The 27,397-nt window shown below is 39.4% G+C and overlaps 1 protein-coding gene across 1 annotated transcript in view; it reads right to left on the reverse strand.

Moving 5' to 3' along the window:
* The window catches only part of enpp2 (ectonucleotide pyrophosphatase/phosphodiesterase 2), a 147,933-nt gene that overhangs the window by 104,197 nt on the left and 16,339 nt on the right, over positions 1-27,397 (reverse strand). Inside the window, exon 8 of the mRNA XM_039737597.1 lies at positions 5,569-5,688. Coding sequence (XP_039593531.1) covers positions 5,569-5,688 — 120 coding nt within the window. The remainder of the gene's footprint in view (positions 1-5,568; positions 5,689-27,397) is intronic.

The following is a 27,397-nucleotide window of genomic DNA, read 5'->3' on the forward strand; positions in this document are numbered from 1 at the left end:
GTTTGATTTCCAACAATATTTTTTGAAAAAAGTGTCAATTTCAGACTCATGTTTGCAGCAGCCCTCAGAGAAACTAAACAGAACACTCCACGCTAGTGTTTAGATCTGGACAGCGTACGTGCCCAAAAAGAAGTCTAACTGTATTCTCGTACCATTGCTTGCGTACTAAAGTGTCAGCAGGCATTTTTCGTGGCATTACACGTTTACTTTGTGAGCATGTTTCTTATGTAAAGACCATCACAAAACAATCACAAACAGGAGTTTGCACGATACATTGGTGAGCTCTGTAAGCTATGCTGTTTCTTTGAAGAACAGGTATGGGGCACACTGGCTGGATCTCAGTACAAAAATGCTAATGACTAGCAAAACAAGCAATTTCATGCAGCTTTATATCTCAAACACACAAAAATATATTAAAGAATGGGATGCATATACTTGGTATGTCTTGATAAGCATCAGGTCATGGTGTTACCCTTTGACATTGTTAACATCTGACAAAATACAGCCCATATAAACAGATTTAAATTCTAAGTGAGTGTTTTGAAGCCACCTGCTGCTCATGTGAATCTATTGGATAATAAACTGGATAAGTTGAAACAGCAGCACCTCAAGATTTATAACCAAATGGCTTTGACGTGAAAAATGACAAGCTACAAGGAAAGAATCCTCTGAGTACACACTACTTGCACTGCACACTGAACATCTAGCAGCAACGCTTACTATTAAGAGTCCAGCTGTCGGCTGGTCACAGTAACTCCAGCTAACAATTGAAAATGAGTTTCCACATACAGCAAACATCTGGGTTTTCCCATACCAGGATTCTGCCCTTCTTTGAAACAGGATCATCATACTTTTGGCTTCCTTTCCAAGAAGTGGAAGGAGTACATACAGGTTGCACATGTGTACACCCCCCCAAGGTAAAGAGATCAATACAGGGTTAATTAGTCCAGCTTTAAACACCTGGTTTGATGACAATTTCACATACTACAAAAGCAATATTTTTTTTAAATGAACATTTAGCAAAAAGCAATTACAGAAAATTAACAAAAAGCTGAAGGTTGTTATAAACATTTTCATAACACATTAAATTACTGAAGGAAGTTAAGTACTACATTTTTACAACATCGGGTGGGACTATGCATCCCACTGGCTCTTAATGCTGAAATGCCACAGTTCTCACAAGAAAATGCTCTTATCTTGTCAGACATGTGTTGCAATTACTTATTGCAATTTGAGGTGGAAAAGTAATCTTTCATTGTTACATCAGCATCACAATGTACATGACACTTAGCTGTTAGTCTCTTTGGATAAAAGCATCTGCTAAGCAAATAAATATAAATAAAGGCTCACATCGGAGTCAAGTCTCCCAACAAATTGGGATCACAGTTAAATCCTTTCTAAGTCTCACTGTCATGTACTGTATTTCATACTTATACAATTAAGTGGTATTATATGTCTAATATTTACTCCTCCCCCCCCTTCCAGTCTCCCTAGTTAAGGGTTTTTACTAAATAAAGAATAAATATTGAAGGGTGACATACAAATTCAGTATTGTAGGTTACATGGCTGTGCATGGACATGGGAATGTAGGACAGTTGGGAAACTACAAACAGATAGAAGAGCAGAATATATTAGTAATAGTAATATAGCATTCTAAATTTACAATAGTTTTACAGCCAACATTTGTTTATCACTATAATGAATTTAATTATTTCACTGGAGCAGTCAACAGGTTAACAAATATTAAGCCCACCCAAATTGGGCACTTTGATATAATTGCTAATGAGGGGAAAACCATTTCAGGAGACAGGGGGTGAAGAGGAAGGCAACGAGAGTGGAGTATGACTGGTAAAAGGAGAGATTAAGCTGATATGATGGAGAGAAGGAAGGTTGATATACCTGTATTTTGCATGCAAGAGACCAGAAGGGGAGTAAGGCCAGGTGGATCGTAGGTGGATTTAAATTGTGGAAAAAAAAGTGTCAGAGTGATGATTATGATGCTGGAAATTGGAGGTGTGATGACAAATGTTAGTGCATACTGTATGCCCCGCAAGTTGGGTGTGTGATGGATGAGAAAGAACATTTCAGGAGCGAGTACCCAAGGGGAAGAGAGTGGTGATTGGAGCAGATTTCAATGTATATGTTAGTGAAAGGAACAGAAGGGATGAGGAGCAGATGAGTAAGTTTGGTGTCAAGAAGAGGAATGAAGGTCAGATGATAGTGAATTTTGCAAAGAGGATGATCATGGCTGCAGTGAATACATATATTAAAAAAGGGATGAACACAGGGTGACATACAAAAATGGAAGACGTATATCGGTAGATTATATCCTAAGAAGGAGGGTAGATGTGAAAGAGTGGTGAGACTGCAGCGTGGTGGCAGGGGAAAGCATTCTTAGGCAGCATAGAATGGTGGTCTGTAGAATGACATTGGAGATCAAGAAGAGGAGGAGCATGAGGGTAGAGCCAAAGGTCAAATGGTGGAAGTTGAAAAAAGAAGACTAAGTTGGAGTTCAGGGAACAAGGAAAGACATGCAATGGGTGGCACTGAAGAGTTACTAGACAGCTGGGCAACTACATCAGAAGTGGTAAAGGTGACAGCAAGAAGGCTGCTGGGTGTGACAAGTGGACAGAGGAAGGATAACAAAGAATCCTGGTAGTGGAATGGGGAAATATAGCAGAGTAAAAAGAGAGAGGTTGGAAAAGAAGAAGTGGAATAGTCAGAGGCAGTACAAAGCGATAAAGCATAAGGTGAAGGCTAAATAAAAGGCATATGATGAGCTGTATGATAGGTTGGACACTATGGAGGGGGAAAAAAGGACCTGTACTAGTTAGTTAAACAGAGGGACCGAGCTGGAAAAGATGTGCAGCAGGTTCAGGGGATAAGGGATAAAGATGGAAACATACGACAAGCGCGAAAGGTGTGTTGAGCAGATGGAAAGAGTTCTTTGAGAGGCTGATAAATGGAGAGAGAGAGAGAGAGAGAGAGGTTGGATGATTTGGAGATAGTTAATCAAGAAGCACAACGGATTAGCAAGGAGGAAGTAAAGACAGCTATGAAGAGGATGAAGAATGGAAAGACTGTTGGTCCAGATGACATATCTGTGGAAGAATGGAGGTGTTTAGGAGAGATAGCAGTGGAGTTTTCAACCAGATTGTTCAATGGAATCTTGGAAAGTGAGGGGATGCCTGAGGAGTGGAGAAGAAGTGTACTGTTGCCAATTTTTAAGAATAAAGGGGATGTGCAGAGCTGTAGTAAATATCTATATCTCTCTATATATCTATGTATATCTATATATAAATAAAAGTCAATGTATGTATGTGTGTTCCAGCATCACGTCCGAGCTTGATCGATTTTCATGAAACTTGGTACACGTTTCTCAATGGTAATATAAAAATACTGTATGCAAGCATGTCGGCAACACAAATCCTTACAGCAGAGAGATGTCCAGACCAGTTCTGACGATTTCAATACTTTCTAGGATCCCGTGCTGCTTACACAGTTAGTACATATATTTATATATACTATAAAAAAAAAAAAATTATATAAGTCAATGTGTGTGTGTATGTATGTTCTAGCATTACTTCCGAACGGCTGTAGTGATTTCATGAAACTTGGCACACATACAGTGGTGTGAAAAACTATTTGCCCCCTTCCTGATTTCTTATTCTTTTGCATGTTTGTCACACAAAATGTTTCTGATCATCAAACATATTTAACCATTAGTCAAATATAACACAAGTAAACATAAAATGCAGTTTTTAAATGATGCTTTTTATTATTTAGGGAGAAAAAAAATCCAAACCTACATGGCCCTGTGTGAAAAAGTAATTGCCCCCTGAACCTAATAACTGGTTGGGCCACCCTTAGCAGCAATAACTGCAATCAAGCGTTTGCAATAACTTGCAATGAGTCTTTTACAGCTCTGGAGGAATTTTGGCCCACTCATCTTTGCAGAATTGTTGTAATTCAGCTTTATTTGAGGGTTTTCTAGCATGAACCGCCTTTTTAAGGTCATGCCATAGCATCTCAATTGGATTCAGGTCAGGACTTTGACTAGGCCACTCCAAAGTCTTCATTTTGTTTTTCTTCAGCCATTCAGAGGTGGATTTGCTGGTGTGTTTTGGGTCATTGTCCTGTTGCAGCACCCAAGATCGCTTCAGCTTGAGTTGACGAACAGATGGCCGGACATTCTCCTTCAGGATTTTTGGTAGACAGTAGAATTCATGGTTCCATCTATCACAGCAAGCCTTCCAGGTCCTGAAGCAGCAAAACAACCCCAGACCATCACACTACCACCACCATATTTTACTGTTGGTATGATGTTCTTTTGCTGAAATGCTGTGTTCCTTTTACGCCAGATGTAACGGACATTTGCCTTCCAAAAAGTTCAACTTTTGTCTCATCAGTCCACAAGGTATTTTCCCAAAAGTCTTGGCAATCATTGAGATGTTTCTTAGCAAAATTGAGACGAGCCCTAATGTTCTTTTTGCTTAACAGTGGTTTGCGTCTGCGATGCAGGCTGTTTTTGCCCAGTCTCTTTCTTATGGTGGAGTCGTGAACACTGACCTTAATTAAGGCAAGTGAGGCCTGCAGTTCTTTAGACGTTGTCCTGGGGTCTTTTATGTCTCGGATGAGTCGTCTCTGCGCTCTTGGGGTAATTTTGGTCGGCCGGTCACTCCTGGGAAGATTCACCACTGTTCCATGTTTTTGCCATTTGTGGATAATGGCTCTCACTGTGGTTCGCTGGAGTCCCAAAGCTTTAGAAATGGCTTTATAACCTTTACCAGACTGATAGATCTCAATTACTTCTGTTCTCATTTGTTCCTGAATTTCTTTGGATCTTGGCACGATGTCTAGCTTTTGAGGTGCTTTTGGTCTACTTCTCTGTGTCAGGCAGCTCCTATTTAAGTGATTTCTTGATTAAAACAGGTGTGGCAGTAATCAGGCCTGGGGGTGGCTACGGAAATTGAACTCAGGTGTGATACACCACAGTTAGGTTATTTTTTAACAAGGGGGCAATTACTTTTTCACACAGGGCCATGTAGGTTTGGATTTTTTTTCTCCCTAAATAATAAAAACTATCATTTAAAAACTGCATTTTTTTGTTTACTTGTGTTATATTTGACTAATGGTTAAATGTGTTTGATGATCAGAAACATTTTGTGTGACAAACATGCAAAAGAATAAGAAATCAGGAAGGGGGCAAATAGAAGGAATATACAGTGGTGTGAAAAACTAACATTTTAATGGGTAAAACATAACATTAACTTACAATAAATTTCATTTGCCACCTAAAAACAGCAGTGGGACAAGCACTGATCCTGAGAGGCACCACTTTTAAAACCAAGACTGCCTCTTTGAAAATTCTTTGAAAAACCGAGTTGAACACAGAAAGCCATGTGCCTTTAACTCCCACTGCTTCAGTTTGATGAGATATAGGGACAAATTAAGTATCAGCTAAGAAAACAAGCTGGATAGACTAAAGATTATCCTCTCACTTATCAGAATAGGTTTTTTTTATGTTCTTAGTAATATTAAACTGAAAAGCAAGTAAACAGAACTTACCGGTTGCCCTCCCCACCATCGGTGATTCAGTTTTTCACGGCCTCTTAGTGTAAAGGTTGCATTAAACACTGGGTCATACATTGAATTTCCAACGATCCCATGCGACTCTGGATAGAGTCCCTTTAAATAAAAATGAATATGTAGTTTAAAAAAAAAAATGTTCAGGAACAGTAAAGCTATAGCTATCAATTTATTTTACATTTCAAAGTACACTATAGCTGGAATTGTTTATGGTTACTGAAATAATTCACCAAGTTATTCTTAACAGATTTCTGACATTTAATTTACGTGCTACAAATTCAAGATGTACGATTAAAAAGTTAAAAGCTTTATAAAAACACACCCTTCTCTCCCACTCAAGCAAGGATGTGGCTATAAATACAGCTAAGCTAATATACAACTCAAAACCAAGTGACTTCAAGTGCTTTAATAACCAGACTTAAGTGCTGAATACACACAATAATTCAAATTTTTAAATTTATAAGAAAATATAAATCAGATGAAAGCAAATAAAGATAAATGTAGGCAGAAATTATGAATTTTTCGGAGATACATGCAGGTATCCAATTGTGCCAGTAAGCAATCACCACCAGCTTGGTCACTGCAGCTTTAGTGGCTATAACCTTGCTGGCGGAACTGCCGACCATAAGTACAATTGGAAAGAGCGACGGACAATGTTAAATGTTGCTATTTGTACAACAAAAATAAACTCAAAAAGCAAACTGTTTAAATCACACAACTGTTAGATAGATCACAAAGAAAGAAAATAATCTAAAATGAATCCTGTTTCACACTGAATTCTCTTCATATACATCTATGTGCAGCACTAAAAACACATACTTGTCTGATGAAAGTGTAAAGTAAACATTGATGACAGGAACTTTTATAAACACTAACAAATTTCTCTCTGGAACAATTAGTTTTAGTTCTACTCCATGTGCATACATTTCAGAATCTTTAAAGTATTATGTAAAGGACAGTCACGAACTCACTGCTCTCTCTGATTAAAGTGTAGCACTTGCTGGGGCGAGAAGCAGAGAGACCGATACAAAAAAGAAATTAAACGGATTACGGTAATATGCTCTGAGATGTAGAACTCTAGGATAACTTTTCATACTTAGTGTATTTGTTTAGCTCTACACAAAAAGTATTGTCAAAATTTTTCCAAAGCTCTTTTTTCTGTGGTAGTATTGTCACATCTACTGTAAACTTTTTCCTCCCCTATCTGACCAACATGTCGCCACCCTCTAGCAACAGGACAAACAAGAATACAATCACAGCTGCTGTGCTCCAGTTGTTTATGCTTCCAGTCAGTCATCTGCTATTGTCTAGCACCAAAGCAGTCAAAAGAATAGGACCACAAACATTCACAAGGCCGGGGGGATAATTTAGACACTGAAACTTTTTGAATGTTTTTAAATATTTTTGGGTGTCCACTTAGTTTGTCGGCAGTGCAGTGTAAAATGAGGAATAAAACCTTGAAGAAAATGCATTACAATGTTCTACAAAGCTGTTTGATAACAAATTCAGCTGAACACATCAAAAAGGAAACAGAAAAAGCAGCCTAATACCAAATATTTTATTTCAAATTATTTTACTTTAATATTATTGTATTTTAAACTTGGTCTTCTACATCGATGGACATAAAAGTAGCAAATTTTAAACAGAAGCTCCGTATTTCTCACGATTTTGTTTCTGAACTTATTCACTACGTATTTATTTATTTAAAGCACTTAGGTGAAAAGCCAAATTTCCCCCTGATGACAAAGTTCTGTCTATTAAGATTTTATACTCTCTCCTCCATGCAGTCCTCACCAAGAATTTGAACATTTCTTATCCCATCTCTTTTAGTAGAGAAGCCAGGCTGGGCTGCCCTCTTTAACCCAGACCTTTTAATTTCTCTCTCAAACTGCTTGAGGCTTTTCAGTCGTGTATGGACATGGTGTTTCACCAGGCCTATTAAGCTATGTAAGCTGCAAGAACACACCAAGAGTTATTAAAATTTAGAAAAAATACTTCACTTTGGAACACACAGTTCAGTGTGGCAAATAGTAGTAACTTCAACTTGAAAACATATCCTTTAAAATCAGAAATAAATTAAGGCACACATACAGATCATGAGAGAGGAGTGCACTACTTCAATTAAATTGAAATTTCTGTACATAAAGAATCTGCATACAATACTATTTAATGTACATTATTACTGCAATACAAGTGTGGTCCCCATAGGCATTTTTACTTTCTTTGGATTTTAAATAGTGTTATGTTTTTATTTGCACATATTACAATGGTTGAAAGAAAGAGTACTTCTTTAATTGGCTTATCTACTGGATTATTTACATTTCCATATCTCAGACATCCACTACCCTCACTCATTAGCAGATTCTGAAGACAATCCAAGAGACCAGGGATTAGAATAAGCCAAGACAGTAGTCTTGAAAACAAGATGAGTAACATGAGTAATGCATTTTAGCAACAAACAACAAAAAAAGCATCATGTGTCACAAATTTGGACAACATCTTTGACATTTAAAAACAGTACTTGTCCTGAACAAAAAGCTGTTTGAGAGCCACCAGATTCAGCTTCTATTCAGGAGCTGGGCTATTTACAAAAATGTTCAGATGATTCTTCCTTCATAGAGTACAGGAGTACAGTGGAGAACTTCATCTTGTGAGGCAGGAACCTGCAACTCAATATCACCAAGATAAAAGAGCTGGTGGTGGACTTCCACCTGCCAAAGAGGCTTGAGACCAGTCACCATTTAGGGGGATGACGTGGAAATGGTGCAGATCTTCAAGTACCTGGGGGTTTACATAAACTGGACTAGTCTCACAACACAATGGCGCTATACAAGAAGGATCAGAGCAGACTGTACTTGCTAAGGAGACTTGGGTCTTGTGATGCATGCAGCAAGCTGTTGTAAATGTTCTATCAGTCCATAGTAGCATGTGTGGTGTTCCACACTGCAGTCTCCTGGCGAAGCAACCTTAGCTCAAAAGAAGCGAAATGCCTGAACAAACATATCAGGAAAGTCTCCTCTATCGCAGGGCAAATCCTGGACACACCAGAAGCTGTTGTGTAAAAAAGGATGGTGGAAGAATTGGATGTAACACGAAAAAAATCCCTCCAGGAGGCACGGTCTTGGAGCACTTTTAGCCACAGGCTCATTCCACCACGGTGTGTTAGGTACTTAAGGTTATTTTAAAAAATCTGCACAATATAAATGGATTTAATTTATTTATTTATTGATCAGCTATATTTGTCCTGTAAATCTGCATCTTTTTTTTTTTTTGTTTCTGCTGCTGTATGCATCTGAATTTACCCGTGAGAAAGTTTATCTAATGTAATACACAACTGGTCTGATGTTTTTTTTCAATCTAACTCATTGTAAAATTAAACCTGTTTTGTAAGAGGATGTGTAATAAATGAAAATTTCATCGCTGCATACAACCAACCAACCAATTGCTTGCTGGACAAGTCCAAATAAAGTTACACTTGTTGAAGCTTTCTTAAAGTGTCATGTGGGATGCGAGAAGCATTATTCACTCCAGACTCAGAGTAACGTATGTGGGTCATTGGAGAGAAATGGATTTCAGCTACATTTTAGGAGTGACAATTGCCAGTTTGAACAAACACTATTAAATTTGCAACAACACAGCAAGATAATAAATTGTCTTACTGGCAGTTTCAGAAATTTACAAAGGCAAGACGATATGCCTTAGAAAGAAAAACTTCCACTTTTTTGAAATTTGACAGACTGGGCATTTCAAACATGAGACTGAATAAATGACCAGCAGGTCACCTTGATAAGAAAACAGATGCTCAAACTGGGACAAATACTTTTCCGGAAACTCCCACCTTCTAAATGCTCTATCAAGCAATTGCTGCGGCAGAGACAAAGAAAACCCTGTGCTGTTTTCTACTGGTAGAATGCCTGATCTATGAAACAGCAGCAACAAACTAAGTTACAGTGTCAAAACTATGCCCACATTTGAAATAAGCTATGCAGCAGACATTGACAGGTGTGGAGAGAATTGGGAAATGCACAAAAACATGGAATACAATTAACAGGAAATTAAGAACTTCAAGTAGAACGGTAAATAAACAAAGTACTTTATGTATCCTTTGTAGAGAAAAGCCAAGCAAAATGACACCTTTTATTGGCTAACTAAAAAGATTACAATATGCAAGTTTTCGAGGCAACTCAGGCCCCTTCTTCAGGCATGATGTAATCCTCTGTAAAAATAGGTTACTTTGTTAGTCCCAGTAATGAGGAATGCAGGCAAGGTTTTGTGTTTTAAAGCCTGTGGAGCTGAGCACATACATTGTCAACGGTCAATTCCTAACTGTCATTGTGAAGGTTCAACCAATATCAATGTGTAGAGACTAAATATAGCCTGATGTACTGGGGCCCAATGCTGGCGGTCGGGCCCTAATCTAATCAATCTCTCTATCTCTCTCTATATATATATATATATATATATATATATATATATATATATATATATATATATAATTAACTAAGGCAAGACAACCATGGAAAGCACGCTGGAAGGGGCGTGGATTCACTAAGCCGCTGACAAGTAATACACCTATGGCGCACGCAGGAAGGAGCCACGCTCACCAACTCCTGGCACCTCCGTGCCACGTTGACTGATCATAGAGGCAAGTTTCTCGCGGAGGTGAATCGCCAAATGCAGCATGTAAAACGGTTTGCGAGTGGTATCCCATCGGATCCTTAAAACAATCCTTTCCAAATGAGGTTAAAACACAATGAAGTAAGCAGTCTTTAAAAACCGAGTTTTCGGTTACAACGCACGACCGCGTGCACCTTAGCAAACTGTTTTACACGCCATATACAGCAACTCGCATCCGTGACAAACATGCGTCTTCTTCACTCACAGGCAATTATATGTTGCTCTCTTGAGAGTTCCATCTTTTCATTCACTTTCTGTTGTATCCTCAAACCCTCCCTTTTTAGACAACTGTGTCTTTCCAGAAGTGTTCAACCATCAATAAATAATTATGCAGCGTTTGTTATGCCACGGCTTCACTATTGTGTTGCATTTTGCTCTCTCCAGAGTTCTATCTTTTCATTTACTTACTGTTGTATTCTCATACCAACCCATTTTAGACAACCGTGTCTTTCTATTGAGTGTGTGTCTACCCGGCGCCGAGAGGCGTGGGTAAGCCGTTGAACCCCATTTGGGCTGCAAACCGTGGAATTCCCACTAAGTGTGACTCATACGCTCCCACTGGTTACGTCCCTACCCTTTGTGCACACATGGACCAGTTGTGAAAACTGTATTTTAATACTTTTTAGTATTTATACTTTATTATTGTCAATATAGGGTTCCAACTTTCATAACTTTAAGCAAAGGTCTGCTTTTAAGTTCAGTCTGTTCCTAAATTTAATTTTAAAAGAAGGAAGTTTATCAAAGAATGGCATATGCAGAAGACTCAAGGAGCAAGTGAAATAAGAGCAGGTTTGTTAGTAGTGAGTAAAGGGTCTAAATACATCTGACAATGAGATATTTCAGTTCATTTTTAACATACAAATATACCAGGGCATCAGCGAGCTCCTGGACAGTATGAAGTGTAACCTGGCGGAGTTGGATGGACCGAAACAATGTTCCTGAGGTGTTGTATTGGATTTAGATCAGGAGAACATGGGGACCACTCAATGGCATCAGTTCCTTCATCCTCCAGGAACTGCCTGCATACTCTCACCACATGAGGCCAGGCATTGTCATCCACCAGGATGAACCCAGGACCCACTGCACCAGCATAGGGTCTGAAATTGGGTCCAAGGAATTCATCCTGATACTTAATGGCAGTCAACGTGCAGTTGTCTAACCTGTAGAGGTCTGTGTGTTCCTCCATGGATATGCCTCCCCAGACCATCACCGACCCACCACCAAACCGGTCATGCTGAATGATGTTACAGGCAGCATAACATTCTCCACGGCTTCGCCAGACCCTTTCCCGTCAGTCACATGTGCTCAGGGTGAAACTGCTCTCATCTGTGAAAAGCACAGGGCACCAGTGGTGGACCTGCCATTTCTAGTACTCTATGGCAAATGGTGCCGGGCAGTGAGCACAGGGCCCACTAGAGGGCGGCGGGCCCTCAGGCCACCCTCATGAAGTGTGTTTGTGATTGTTTAGTCAGAGACATTCACACCAGTGGCCTGCTGGAGGTCATTTTGTAGGGCTGTGGCAGTGCTCATCCTGTTCTGCTGATGGGTTAAGGACCTTCTACGGCCCTGTCCAGCTCTCCTAGAGTAACGGTCTGTCTCCTGGAATCTCCTCCATGCCCTTGAGACTGTGCCTGGAGACGAAGGAAACTTTCTGGCAATGGCACTATTGATGTGCGATCCTGGAGAAGGTGGACTACCTGTGCAAACTCTGTAGGGTCCAGGTATCACATCATGCTACCAGCAGTGACATGGACCATAGCCAAATGCAAAACTAGTGAAAAAACAATTAGAAAAAGATAAGGGAAAAACATCAGTGGCCTCCACCTGTTAAACCATTCCTGTTTTGGGGGTTCTCATTGTTGCCCGTCTAAGTGCACTTGTTGTTAATTTCATTAACATCAAAGCAGCTGAAACTGATTAACAACTTCCTCTGCTACTTAACTGACCAGATTAATATCCAGAAGTTCCACTGACTTGATGATACACTCTGATTAAAAAGTGTTCCTTTAATTTTTTGAGCAGTATACGTTTTGAATCCACTGTGTATACACACATTCAAACACACACACACCCCCCTCCAACCCATATATATGTGGCGTGTATATGCATGTCAGGGGTGGACAAAGTGTTAATGCATAATTGTAGCCTGCTGGGCTACCAGCTTTACATACAGTGTGGAGCAGTGTTCTCCCTAGCTTCTTTTTGCCAGGCGCGCCGCCCGGCTAATTTAGTTGAGCACCCGGCTGTCATCTCACATGACATTGCGAGATGACAGCCACAGGCAGATCTAATGATCTGCAGAGATGGCAAGAGACGAGTGGGCAAATATTTTAGAAGCAGGATCGCATGTGGTGAGAGGCAGGATGTTGCTGATCACTCGATGCTGAACAAGCTAATAGTGGGGACGAGGTGAAGTGGAGTTCACAAGCAAAAAGGATGGATAGATAGGCGGGCGAGAGGGGGCTGTACATGGTAATAGCAGGGGCGGAGTGGCAGTTCAAAAGCAAAGTGGATGGGGAGACAGGCGGGAGAGAGGGAGGCTGACTATATATATAAAAAAAGGACTAGTGGAACCAGTCTGTCATATCAGAAAAAGGCCGTCAGAAAAACAATTATTTACGTTAAATGTTTGCCAGGTCACTAAAAGATTAGAATTCGTTTTGTATCAACCCACAATATGACTGATGGCAAAGCAGAGACTGTAACCAACACATTGAGTGAGACTATGGATACTCTAGGCTTGAAAACTCCTAATCTGGTTGGAATAGGCTCAGATGGCGCGTCTGTTATGATTGGGGAAACAGAAAGGTGTGGCAAAACTTGTTAAAGATAAAACATTTGGATTCTTGGACAACTGCCATTTTGTAAACCACCGATTGGCCCTTGCAAGTGCCCAAGCAGCAGCTTCTGTACCTTATTTAACAAAACTGAACGACATCTTAAGGCAGCTGTTCTATTTCTTCCAAAATTCTTCAGTTAGGATGACTGGTTTAACGGAAATCCAAAATGTTTTGAACATTCCCCAGATTAAGCTGAAAATGGCCAGTGACACTAGATGGTGGTCTCATGACTCTGCAGTACAATCACTACGAAAGTGTATGATACAGTAAGTGTCATAGCTGAGGCCACTGAATGAAATGACATCACAGCCGAAGGATTAAAACGTACAATTTTGTTTCGTCTCTGATGATGCTTTCAGACGTATTACCTTTGTTGTCCAACTTACTCTTGGCAAAGGTAAGATGTCAATCTTACCAAAATTGAGCCAATTTTGCTCGCCACAAAATTGACCATCATAGAGTTGAGTGACACTCCTGGGAGATATGTTCAAAGCCTTCATCATTGTCTGGCAGAAGAATGGTCAGATCTCCACACTGTTTATACAGAGCGATGTAATGTCATTCAAAACTGCGATATATGATATCTAGAGACAGTTGTCAAGCACCTAGATTCCCTGACATGACAATTATTTCCAGCTTTTCAATGCAGAAACTCACAATTCAAGTGCGTCTGCTAAAATTCTTTTTGATCATTACTCCAAAAATGGTAGCCATCCAATTTTAGAATATGAAAGTAGTAGGCAAGAATGGACAGTTGCATCAAAAATGATCAGAAGTCAATCATACGAAGACTTCAGTCCAACACAGATTTTACTAAAAATGGCAACATCAGAGCTCAAAGAGTCATTTCCAAATTTAGCCAGACTAGCTCATGTTGGGCTAGTGATCCCAGTGAGTAAAGCTGAATGTGAAAGGGGGTTTTCTCCCCTTAAGAGGAGCAAGACATGTTTGAGAAATCGCATGAATCAAAGCACCCTAAATAATCTCATGCTGATCTCCTTGGAGGGCCTAGATCCTGGGAGCTTTGATGATCGGAAAGCTGCAGGCAACTGGGCCTCTAGGAAGTAAAGAAAAATAAATATTTAACTGAAGACACCTTATGTACCATATGTAAGTTGGCTTTAAAGAATATTTTTTTATTTTTCTTTATTTGGTTTCCCATACTTTTTTTCCCCGTTTTCATTTTTCTTCACAACAGCGAAAAAACTTGCGCCGCTTTGTTTATGTCATAACAATTATTTAAAATTTTGTTAGGGTTGCAGGATCCTGAATTGGATACTTCTTAAATTTAATAAAAATATTCCGGCACAAGTGTCAAACCTTAAAAAAAAGGAAGTCATATTGAGCATTGGAAAATAACTACTAATAAAAATAGTGCACATTTTAAATTTCCCCCACCAGAAAATTTCCCCATCCCACCCCACATGGCTACTTTTTCATGCCACCTGGCTGGAAAAAAATTCTGGGGAGAACACTGGAGTATGGACAGTTACCGGAAACGTCTTACAGTCACACATATGGTATATGTTTTGTTGTACATGAATGCATAGCACTGTTCTACCACAATAGAAGCACAGTCAGCATCTTGAAAGACAATAGTTTAGATAATAGATGATTTTTAAAGAATTGTGTCATATTGATGTGTGATCGGTTTCCAATGAACACAAAATTATCAAAAATTAAATACTATTCTCAAATTTTGCTTTCATGCTTAATTTAGACACCAGCAACTCATTTCTTTGGCAAAAACATCAGTTTGACTTTCAGGGTTACTCTAAAATGCAACAAGAGACTGTCATAATGTCATACACCTTTAGTTGACCACAGCAGTGATCTGTGTATACAACTGCATGATTTGTCACGCTTGGATTATTAAGAGGGTCTTCATGTTAGTAAAGATAATGTTTAGGCCTGAAAAAGTGTGTTCACACCCTGCAGTTTTTGGGCAATAGAAAGGAACATTTACACAAACTCCAGTTCTCCTGTTACGAGATCAGAGAAACAAAAAACCTGCTAAGAGTGAGCTCTTTTTTTATTTTTTTTTTTAATGTTTAATGATTCCTCTCTGTGACTGCACAAGGCATGTTTTGTTTGTAAAGGAGTATGGCCCAGCAAATTCAAAAGGGTAAAAAGAAAAAATTAAAATCACTTAACACTTCAAAATTTGTCATGGGAACATTATTGGAACATTTAAGCCATTGAACAGTTTAGGTCATTTTCGCAACTATAGAAAGCCCTGTTTGTTACATCAGCATATACTTCATGAAATGGCTCCTCACTGCATCAGCACTGGAGTAGTCAAGTGCACAGTTTAATGTTGCTGTCAGATCTCATCTTTTCAACACCAGAATTAGATTTGACTGAAAACAAAGAACCTCTTTTGTATGTGGTTTCTGGAAGCTCTCTCCAAGCAGCATGGTACATTCTCCGATTTGGTTGTGATGTTTGCCGTCCCTGCAGTCATAAATATTTGCTAGCTGCTGAATATCCTACATATCCAAACCTCTGAAAAAGTTCTTCTAGTATTACAAGTTTTTTTCATTTAAGTTTGTCATCATGCTGCATCTAGTTATGATTAATTTTACTTGTAACTTGTATTGAAGCAATAAAGGAACGATTTCCCTCGTCATCTTCTCTTATCAGTGTTTAGAGCACAATACAATTAAACGATGGCATTCTTGCCCTCAATGCCTCACTTTCTTTACAGCTAATTATATTGCTTAGTGAGTGTGTGTGTGTGTGCGCATATCCATAATCCAAAAACAGCATACATGAAGAAATCCACTTCAAATATTTTCGCCTGTCTTCCTTGCACAGTGATGACTTAATGCAAACTCAAACCTTCATTCATCATTCTCTCATCCAGTATTACTGCCAGATCCACGACGCAATTGCAGAACTTTGACTGTTGTGACACGACTCGATTTACAACATGAGTCCCCACACAATTTGCATCACACATGCTCACTCTGCTAATTAAAATTTATACATGTGCAGTACAAATCAGGTGGTGTTGTAAAAAGTAATGTTTTACGACACTCATCACTTGCAGATTTGAATTGCATATGCAAGTTACTTTTGTATTGCCATTTATCCTTGTCTACAAGTGGACTCTTTGCTTCTTACTGGAAAATATGGCAACTTTAATTTTATAATGTCTTGAAAGAATTTGTCACCTGAAAAATTAAACTCCAGTCAAATGAAGAGGGAGTGAAGTGAAACGCGATACATATCTGTGAACTTTAAATTTTGTATTTACTTAGTGACATACAGCTTTTTTTTTTTCCTTTTTTATGCACGTCGTATTAAAAAAATGGCAATAAGGGATTTCATTTTCAGTTGCAATAGGACCTTCGCAATCCCATGGTTTAAAAGTGACAGTATTGCTGCATATTAGGGTTAATGGGTAAATGTCTTCCTACTCAACACACCCTATTAACATTTTCCGGCATTTTTATTTTTTAAACTTCTGTCCATATCTTTGTCCTTGAAGAGTGAAGTGCATGTTAAATATTTTATTTATATAGCACCTTTCCTGTGGTTAAGGAACTTAAGAAAAACAATGTAATCTAGGGGTTGAATTAGGAATAGAATTAGAAGCACACATCTGACACTAGACTGGTGTAAAGTGCCCTCCAAACCGATCAGTAAAGTGTGGCACAATGACAGGGCTGTTATCACGTCATTAGCTTATTGTTTAAGCTGTTTATTAAGAGATGTACACATACATACATTTAACTGAAATATACTAGGAGCGGGGTTACTCATTAGTAATAACTTACTTCTTACTGGTGTAGTTAGAAAAAAAGCGATGCCCCTTTTTTATATTTTTTTCTTGGCCATGCACGATGCTCGGTGGTAATCGACCCTCCTTGTGGCAGAACAGATGCCAGTGTACCTAAACTCCAAAACACAACTGGATGTTCATATCTTGTTTTATGATTCCCATCTCAAGATGATGTGCAGTTCATCTTAGATGTGCTATTTTTAGAGTTAAGACTACTGAGGCTTTCACTTTTAGAAGTAATTTGTGCACAATTGCTGTTAAGACGTCTCATTTATTACTTGATTTGTAATGTTGTGCTGACTTGAATATGGGCATCTATGTTTGCTTATTCTGTCCAGCAACTAACACAGGATTTTTAATTTTAGACAGGAAAGCCTCAGTGTGTGAATCTTCACACACATACAGTGACTGAGGCACATCAATACCAGCAATCACAAAACAAGGTTGCTGTTCATGTAGCAAAATAATTTTTCCTCAAATTATTGTGCTTTGTTGATGGATTTTGAAAGAACCAAAACTTAATTTTAGCCTAAACAAAACAAAGTCAGGAGAGAAACAAAGATGTTTGCATATAAGTAACATCACATTAGAACTTCAGATATGCAGAGATTGTAACACAATGTCTACTGTACTATATATGTAATGTAAAAAAAAAAAAACTTGAAAACTTAAGTCTTGAGTTTTTTCAGACTCAAGCAATAAAAGAACAGTTTAAATAATATTAGTTAGACTTTAAGCAAACCTTTATCAATTAATTATTATTACTTTGGTAATACTCTACACGTGTACTAAGAAAGGAGGCAGAACAAGTAGTACGAGTGCACTTCATTAATGCCTGAAAAAAGCATGTGAACATCATTTATCTACTGTGCTTATCTTTTCAGTTATAGTTAGGTCAAAGAGTCTAGCTGTGTTATGGGACAACAGTTGAAGGACAGATGTGTGCCATGTTGAAGTAGTGGGTGGCCCTCTTGCCCTGCACTTCCAGAATCCTCTATGTAAATCTCAAGTCTGCATCCACTGTGCCTTTGTCAAGTGATCAAAAGGTATCGGGCCTGTTTTTTTACATCATCCCGGCCTTCTCCTCCCCTACCAGGGGGCCACTTCTGACAAATGCCTCCATGTCACTGCACTGGCTGCCTGCATTTTAAAGATCAAGGCAGCATTCTGTACTTGAGCAACAAAAATCTGGAATGCTTTACCAAAAAAAGTCAGGCTACAAATATCAAGCATTTAAAAAAAAAAAAAAGGCACTAGACAGAAACATTTCCGGTTTACTTTTTCCAGTTTATTGCAGTGGGGCCTTGTGTCACTGCCATCTGGTTAAGTCAACTCCAACTGCCTGTGATGTTAAAGAAACACCCTCAAGAGCACCCCGATATGGAAATGTGACAGGATCAAGAAGTCCACATTTGAGTGCATGCTGGGACGTGGTGGGCTTTGGCATGGGAACCTCCAAATGTTTATTAGCTCCAGCAATCTTGACAACTGCCAAGTTTCTTTTTCTCCCTAGCCATTTAAAAATGGAATATATTTATTAAGAGTTACAAGGACATCTCCATTTACTTCTTATCTACTTTTACAATTCCTTCAATTTCCTTTGTAACTGTATTTTTTGTAGAGCGATTCCAGACACACTTGTAAGAAATGGTGATATAGGAATATTTCTGAGCAAATTATTAGGAACACTGACTCTGAATAGTATCTTTAATTTTTTTTTTTTTTTTTGGTGTGAAATAACATTAATCATCACTGTGACTCTGTAAAGTGCAATGCAAAGTAACATACTATATAGTGTTAATCCCAGTTTGGGTCATGCATTGCACCATTCATGCACATTTCAAAATAACATTTATAAGCACCCAAAACATTTTATGTACTGGTTTAATTAAATTAATTCACTAACATTACAAAAAAGACAATTACAGTGGAACCTCGGTTTGCGAGCATAATTCGTTCCGGAAACGTGCTCGCAATCCAAAGCACTTGTATATCAAAGCGAATTTCCCCATAAGAAATAATGGAAACTCAGATGATTCGTTCCACAACCCAAAACTATTCATATAAAAATGATTAATATAAAATAAAGTAAAAATATATAAAACAAATTAACCTGCACTTTACCTTTAAAAAGAATCATGGCTGGTGTGAGTGAGTTTCTAAACTCATGTGGGATTCCACCCAATGGGATGACACGCGGAAGAGAGCGTCTCAAAGCAATCACAGTCTCCCAGGGCTGTAGCAGTTTGCTGTATAAGCGCATCCAAGAAGACTGCAGACATGCTATAAGCGCCTGCCGTCGATTGGCGATACAAGGAAAATTATAAAGATCCTGCTACAATAAATAACAGCGCTGTTGCTGTTTCAAGCTGAATAAGGCTGGTGGTGTTAAAGTACTGAGACTCAGCTTCGTGTTTTGGGGACTCGCAGCGCGCACACACACACAGTCACAATGCTGTAGTAAACAGTATACGCTCGTATGGATGTTGACTATATGAGTGAGGCACACAGACTCAGACGGAGAATAGGAGACGATTGCCAGAGAGAGAGAGAGAGAGAGAGAGAGAGAGACGAGGGCAAGTGAGAGAGAGAGAGAGAGAGAGAGAGAGAGAGAGAGAGACGGCGAGAGGGAGAGACAGAGCGCGCGATGAGAGAGAGAGAGAACCATCAGCTCAGTTGTGATCACATGACGTTCAGCAGACAAAGTGTATCCATACTAATCGTATTGCAAGACATCGCTCGTTTATCAACTCAAAATTTATTTACAAATTTTGCTCGTCTTGCAAAACACTCGTAAACCAAGGTTCCACTATATATGTTCACACTGTCTAGATTGGAGTTTTCAAGATACTGGGTCCTGTAGCTGCATGTTTTCATTCCAACCGATATCCTCTTTAAAGAGGACACCTCTATTAAACAACTGCCATTTCTCAGTTTTAATTTCTTATTGTGTTACAACAAAAATTAAACTTATTACAATAAATGATTACTGGAAAAAGCAAGTGTGTACATGTCAGACTCTCTGCATTGTACATTTCTCAAGTGGGTTTCATCTTTATGAGACTAACCTTAAAATCACAATACTAACCAAACCAACCATTTTAACAATGAGCAACCTCTATGAGAACCCGCAGCAGGTCAGGTGCACATGTACAAGACAGGAATTCATTACTTATATCTTGTGGTTGAATATTTTGTTCTTTAAGGATAGGGGGGCCTTATTTATAAAGCTTGTGTATGCATAAAATAAATCTAAAACAATATCGAGGCTCAAAATGCACATATGCAACTTCCTAAGCAAAGGATGGGATTTAAAAATGAAAACTAGATGGAGGAACACATGTATATTTATGGCAACTCTGACCAACACATACACAAACCGGGACATGTATTATTGCACTGAACTTTTTGGTGCTTATCAGTTTATATCAGGAACATGTCACTTTTTAGGGAGCTGGCTAACAGGTCAGGAATATCTCAGCCAAGTTTCACTTCATCATGCCTGCTGGAAGCCTTTAACTGGAAGAATGTGCTGCATCCAGTTTTCGTATGGTGTGGGTGCAAATAACATGTTACCAACGTCAACATATGCAGCAGTGTCTGGTTTTCTTAATGTGATCTTAACCCTTTAATGCAACTCATATTGGAATAAGGACACATCGTAAGCAGCTACATTCAATTAACATGTTATGCCATGATGAGTCTGCCTATTATCACAACTGCTCTGACATGTCACATAGAAAAGCATCTCAAATTACAGATACGCACTAATGTGTTTTTTCCTCTTCCCCTTACACACAAACACACACACTGGCAAGTGATGAGCGATCTGCTTTGTCGCCAGATATCAAACCTCTACCCCAACTCCCTCAATTTTATTTTAGTCATGGTGTGACTAAACGTGGACGTGCTGAGGATTGAGACATGCTGATGTGAACTTTGCAAACGCTAGAGGCTGCTAAGAGGTTTAGGTGTTTTCTGAGGAGTGAGATAAGAAAAAAAATAATTTTGCTCTTAAAAACTTGGGTTTTGGTTGCCACTAAGGAACTTTGTGGGATTTTTTTTAAATCTTTTTTTCCTTTTACAAGTATTTTGCTTTTATCCCCACCCGCAAAACAGCAAAACTAACTGGGTGTTTGGAGATGCGCTTGAAAAAGTTACTTGTACGCATACTTGTTCTTGTTAATCTGTATCTGAACTAGCATTGAGGAGGAAAGGTAGAAAGCAGCAATAACTGATATTGGCATTTGTAAGCAAATAACTGCTTCATCATAACAGCAATTCCTTACTTTAAAAAAAAAAAAAAAAAAAACCACAGCTGACTTCAAAGCAATATAGAGGAAAGCTCAGCGGTGTGTAGGCCGCCAGCATTAAGACACTGATCAGGCACAAGGGGCTGTAGCAGCAGATAAGGTAGTAAAGTTTAAATTGTTTGTTTTAGATTGAATAGTTCTTAGCAGTTCACTGCGTTAGGGTTCATTAATACAGGGAATAAAAAAAACAGTGCGAGTGGAGTGCTTTTAAGTAAGGAATAAGAGGAGTGCAAAGTCAGGAGAACAGACAAAAGAAAAGTAAAGTTCACCTGATTGAAGGACAAACACCAGGTAGCCGAGCGGTAGAACAGTACAGGAGCTTAAGGAGAAAAAAAATAAATGATTTAACTTAAAATGTTAACACTAATCTAAAACATCTTAAGTTTAAAAAAAAAAAAAAGGGCAATCCTAAATCAAACTTTAGTAATGAGGCCAGTGCAGCGCAAGTTCTGTTGGATGTTGGACTTTTTAGGTGATGGTTTGGAGGAGCCAGTTGTCTGTGAGGGCTACATCTGCAGGAGATGCCAGTTGATCCAGCACCTTGAACTCAGGGTCGCTAAACTGGAAGAGGAGTTGGATGGCCTGCGTTGTAGTAGAGAATTGGCAGACCTGGCCCAGGAGTCCTTTAGAGAAATAGTGTGCACCCCCAAAGTGGTACGGGAGGAGATTCCGGACCAGACAGGTAGAAATAGGTGGGTCACGGTCACAAAGAGTAAGGTAAAGGGTGCACACTGTCCAGGGTGCATCAACCTCAGAATTTGAAGAGTCAAACCTTTATCACGTCCTTGTGTAGCTGAACAGTGTCTCTGATGATTCTGAGATGGCAGGCAGGGATGAGTAGCCTCAACGGGCCACCTCAAAACCAGTTCCCAGAAAGAGAGAGGTAGTGATAGTTGGGGACTCAAACATTAGGGGGATTGAAGCGTAGATGTGCTCCAGAAACAGTGTTTCGCACTGTGCGATGCCTTCCGGGTGCACAGGTTGGGGAACTACTTGGAAGGAAGGATAGGCTCTTGGTCAGAGTGGGGGGTGGATCCAGTTGTCACTGTCCATGTGGGGGGAAAAAAAGACAGATAAGTGTAGTGTGTCAGCTCTACAATCCAAATTCAGAGATTTAGGTGCCAAGCTGAGGAGCAGAACTGACAAGGTAGTCTTACCTGTGCTACACACCAGTCCAGGTAAGATTAGGGAGATTAGAAGGCTTAATGCATGGCTCAAATCTTGGTGCAGGATAAAGGGGTATAAGTTTATGGGGCATTGGAAATCCTTTTGGAACAGATGGGACCTGTTCCGCTGTGATGGGTTACATCTGAACTGGAGGGGCACCAATGTACTGGGGAGGTGTAGGTGTAGGCTAGTCGAGGATTATTTAAACTAGGGAATGGAGGGGACAGGGAGTTTAAGAAAGGCCAAATTTAGACCTATACATGTAACAAACAACAATGTAGAAAAATAAATGCAGAGCAATGTAAATTCTAAGCCAACATTTAAGTGTAGAAGGAGTAACACATTAAAAATAGGTAAGTGACTTGAAGTTGTATGTAGCAGAGCATTATGACATTATAGCATTAACGGAAACCTGGTTAAATAACAAAGATGGAGACGAGGCTAACAGACGGATACACATTTTTAGGAAAGAAAGACAGGCAGAAATGAGGTGGGGTTGTGGTTTGTGTCAAACAGAATTTATATGCAAGTCCTCTTTAGTTCGACGATGAGCCCCATCTTAGTGAGGACACGTGGTTTCGCCTGGAAAACATTTGAGAAAGAGGTCTTATTTTAGGAGTGTGTTATAGACCACCCAATTCAGACAGTAATTTCAACACACATCTTTTTAGTAATATCAAAAAGGCAAGTTTACATGGAGATATTATAGTCATGGGGGACTTTAATTATCCAAATATTAAAAGGGATACCCTTGCAGGAGGAGGATTACAAGAGCAGGAGTTTTTAGAAGTAATCAGTGACTTGTTTTAAAAACACAGCATGTTAGAGCACCAACATGGGGTGAAGCCTGTCTGGATTTAGTATTTTGTAATAATCAGGATAGAATTGAGGATGTAGAGGTGATTGAACCACTAGGGTCAAGTGACCATAATATAATACAATTCTCAGTATTTTGTAAAAGAGCTGATGCAAAGACTAAAATTGTTAAAGTTTGGTAGGGCAAATTTTGAGCAGATGCGACAAAGTCTAAGTAGGATAGACTGGGATAAGCTTTTAAATGTGGAGAGGGAGAAGTGCTGCTCAGATTAAATAAGATGAAATCAAACACATCACCAGGATCAGATATTTACCCTTGAGTTCTTAAGGAAGCTAGAGAGTACATATATAAACCCTTGGCACATTTTTAGGAAGGTACTGAGCACTGGACAGATTCCGAAGGAACGGAAAATGGCAAATATCATCCCATTATATAAAAAGGGTGACAGGCCAGATCCAATGAACTATAGGCCAGTAAGCTTAATATGCATCGAAAATTAATGGAAGGAATTATTAAGGATAAGACTGAGCAACACCTGGCAAGGACAGGAGTTATTCTGAACAGTCAGCATGGGTTCAGAAGAAGGAGGTCGTGTTTTACTAACATGCTGGAATTCTATGAGGAGGCAACCAAAGGATATGATCAAAGTTGAGCATATGATATTATTTATCTCTATTTTCAGAAAGCATTTGATAAAGGTGCCACATGAGAGGTTGGGTATCAAACTAAAAGAAGTGGGAGTTCAGGGTGATGTTTTTAGATGGGTGCGGAATTGGCCCAAACACAGGAAGCAGAGGGTGATGGTGCGAGGAACCTCTTCAGAATTGGCCGATGTTAAGAGTGGCGTTTCACGGGGTATAGTGCTAGGGCTGCTGCGATAGATAGAGATATCTCTCTATCTATATATTACACATATCTATATCTGTCTATATTTCCAATGGCTTTTAATGGAGCTGTCAGGGATCAGCTCGCTTTCGCAAACCCCTCATCAAAATTATCGAGGTTATCTTTGATTCTGAGCTTTATTTTAATAAACAGATTTCGTTCATTGTTAAGAGCTGCTTTTATCAGCTTAGACTGATCACTAGAGTCAAACCGTTTTCGGGGTACTCTGATTTGAAAGTGGTATGCTACGCCATCCATCCATCTTCTGCTTATCCAAGGTCGGATCGCGGGGGCAGCTGCTTGAGCAGGGAGGCCCAGACTTCCCTCTCCCCAGCCACTTCTTCTAGCTCTTCTGGGAGAATCCCAAGGTGTTCACAGGCCAGCCGGGAGACGGTCCTTCCAGTGTGTCCCATGGGTCATCCTCCTCCCGGTTGGATGTGCCCGGAACGCCCAAGCCACCTCATCTGACTCCTCTCGATGCGGAGGATCAGCGGCTCTAAGCAGAGCCCCTCCCAGATGACTGAGCTTCTCACCCTTTCTTTAAGGGAAAGCCCAGACACCTTGTGGAGGAAACTCATTTCAGCCGCTTGTATTCGCGATCTCATTTTTTCAGTCACTACCCATAGCTCATGACCATAGGGGAGGGTAGGAATGTAGATCGACTGGTAAATTAGCTTTGCCTTACAGCTCAGCTCCTTTTTCACCACAACAGACTGATGCAGTGCCCGCATCACTGCGGATGCCACACCGAGCCGCCTGTCGCTCTCACGCTCCATTCTTCTCTCACTCATGAGCAAGACCCCAAGATACTTGAACTCCTCTAATTGGGGCAGGTACTCTCTCCCAACCCTGAGAGGGCACTCCACCCTTTTCTGGCTAAGGATCATGGTCTCAGATTTGGAGGTGCCGATTCCCATCCCAGCCACTTCACACTCAGCTACAAACCGATTCAGAGAGCTCTGAAGATCATGGCCTGATGAAGCAAACAGGACATCTGCAAAAAGCAGTGACCCAATCCTGAGTCCACTAAACCAGACCCCCTCAACACCCTGGCTGCGCCTAGAAATTCTGCCAATCAAGTTATGAACAGAATCGGTGACAAAGAGCAGCCCTGGTGGAGTCCAACTCTCACTGGAAACGGGTTCAACTTACTGCTGGCAATACGGACCAAGCTCTGACACCGGTTGTACAGGGACCGAACACCCCTTATCAGGGGGTCCGGTACCCCATACTCCCGGAGCACCCCTCACAGGATTCCCCGAGGGACACGGTCGAACACCTTTTCCAAGCCCACAAAACACATGTAGACTGGTTGGGCAAATGTTAGGTTTGAATACACAATGGGAGGTCAGAAATTGACAGTACACCTTACGAGAAAGATTTAGGAGTCATAGTGGACTCTAAGCTATCGACTTCCCGACAGTGTTCAGAAGCCATTAAGAAGGCTAACAGACAGCACTAGAAAAGTTCCAGAGAAGAGCGACTAGGCTGATTCCTGGGTTACAGGGGTTGAAATATGAGGAAAGATTAAAGGAGCTGAGCCTATACAGTCTAAGCAAAAGAAGATTAAGAGGTGACATGATATGAAGGGAATCAGTACAGAGAATTGAGACTTATTTTAAAATGAGTTCATCAAAGAACACTTGGAAACAGTTGGAAACTTGTTAAAGGTAAATTTCGCACAAACATTAGGACGTTTTTTACACAAAGAACGATAGACACTTGAAATAAGCTACCAAGTAGTGTGGTAGAGCTTGTTGCTGTTAGCCGTCATTACATTCCCATTTTTTTCCCCTTTATCCCTTTAAATAAAACTATTTAAACTACGCTCCTGCATAACCAGACACATAGAAGACATGTCCTATATTAAAAAGAGTATTTTCATAATTAAACTACAGACCACAGGTGTTAACTACTCATATTCTAATAAAATGCAATTTTGTAGGCTTATTGTTCAGTGACCATAAAATACTAAAATTTCCTTAATACATAATGTATATAGATATATATAAATATCGATGTAAATAATATCTATATCAATAGAGCCAAATATAGATAGAGATATAGATAGATATCACACACAATCAAATGATATTGGAAACAATGCATGTAAATATACATACACTAATATATTTTTTAATCATTTAAAAATCAATTTCACTACAGCTTTTTGCTGTTAAAATATACATTTACTATATTTATACAGGTGTGTTTTTTTTCAGATTATCAACTAGACATTCGTAATTCTTGAGGATGCAATTCTAAAATACGGATTACCATTTTAATTATTTGTTTCTTATCAAAAAAAAAAAAACTAATTTTTAAAAAAATCCTATTGCTTACTAAGCAGCAATTTCAAATTCATCTTTATCTTTTCTATTTCCAATTAAAAGTGTAAGCTTTTGCATTTTAAATAAGCTTGCCACCCAAACTCAAGTGATGCCCCGTTTTAATTTTAAGGACCAAATTCATTAAAAGCTCCCTTTTTTTGGTCGTTTGTCTAGATGCACAGGACAACTTCTTTAAAGTAAAGGCTACTCTACCAATCGCCTTTCATTCAATGATAAAACAAGCCTCCCCTTGCTGTTCTTTGTTCACACTTCTGGAAGTTTGCTGCAAAGGGAGAAAGAAAAAAAAAGCGAGCTGCCTCAACTGCCATATTACCTCACATAAAGGAGCACTGCAACTAAATTACCATAAAGCTTAGAAAATCAGGGGCTGAAAATATCAGTTTTAGTGATTGACCTTTTATTTACTGATCAAGTCTTTTTTTTTAGGGAATTTTGGCCAATTTCATTCAGAGCATCCCTATCACCAAATAAAGTTTCTTTCCATGCCTCTAATTTACTGACGAGTATTCCTATATCTCACTATTGGATGTGTCATGCATGAGGCTTTTCTACCATTCAAAGAAGAAGGTCTGCAGCATAATGATTGCAGAGGTAAGACGTTGATAAGCATGGTCCTTAAATGGTTGTTTCAGGATGTAACCGGGTGGTTTTTGAGGCTCATCTACAAACAAGAGGATTTTGATTTATAAAGCGTCAATTGTGTAGAAACAGGAGTACGTCAGGTTTTATAAATCTGATTTTTCTTGGCCTTTACATTATCCCGATTTTTGGTGCATGCACATTTTCATACTCAAAATCACGCAGTTTTACAAATGAAGCCCAAGATAATTTAAACCAGTGGTTCTCTTCATTCAGTCCTAAGGACCGCCAAAGCCTGCAGCTTTTGTTCAAACCAGCTTCTCAGTCAGTCATTGTTACCTTTAATTGATCTCTTTGGTTAATTAGCTGACCCTTTGCTTGCCTTATTTTGG

Source organism: Polypterus senegalus, chromosome 15 (genome assembly GCF_016835505.1).
Source record: "Polypterus senegalus isolate Bchr_013 chromosome 15, ASM1683550v1, whole genome shotgun sequence".
Taxonomy (NCBI): Eukaryota; Metazoa; Chordata; class Cladistia; order Polypteriformes; family Polypteridae; genus Polypterus; species Polypterus senegalus.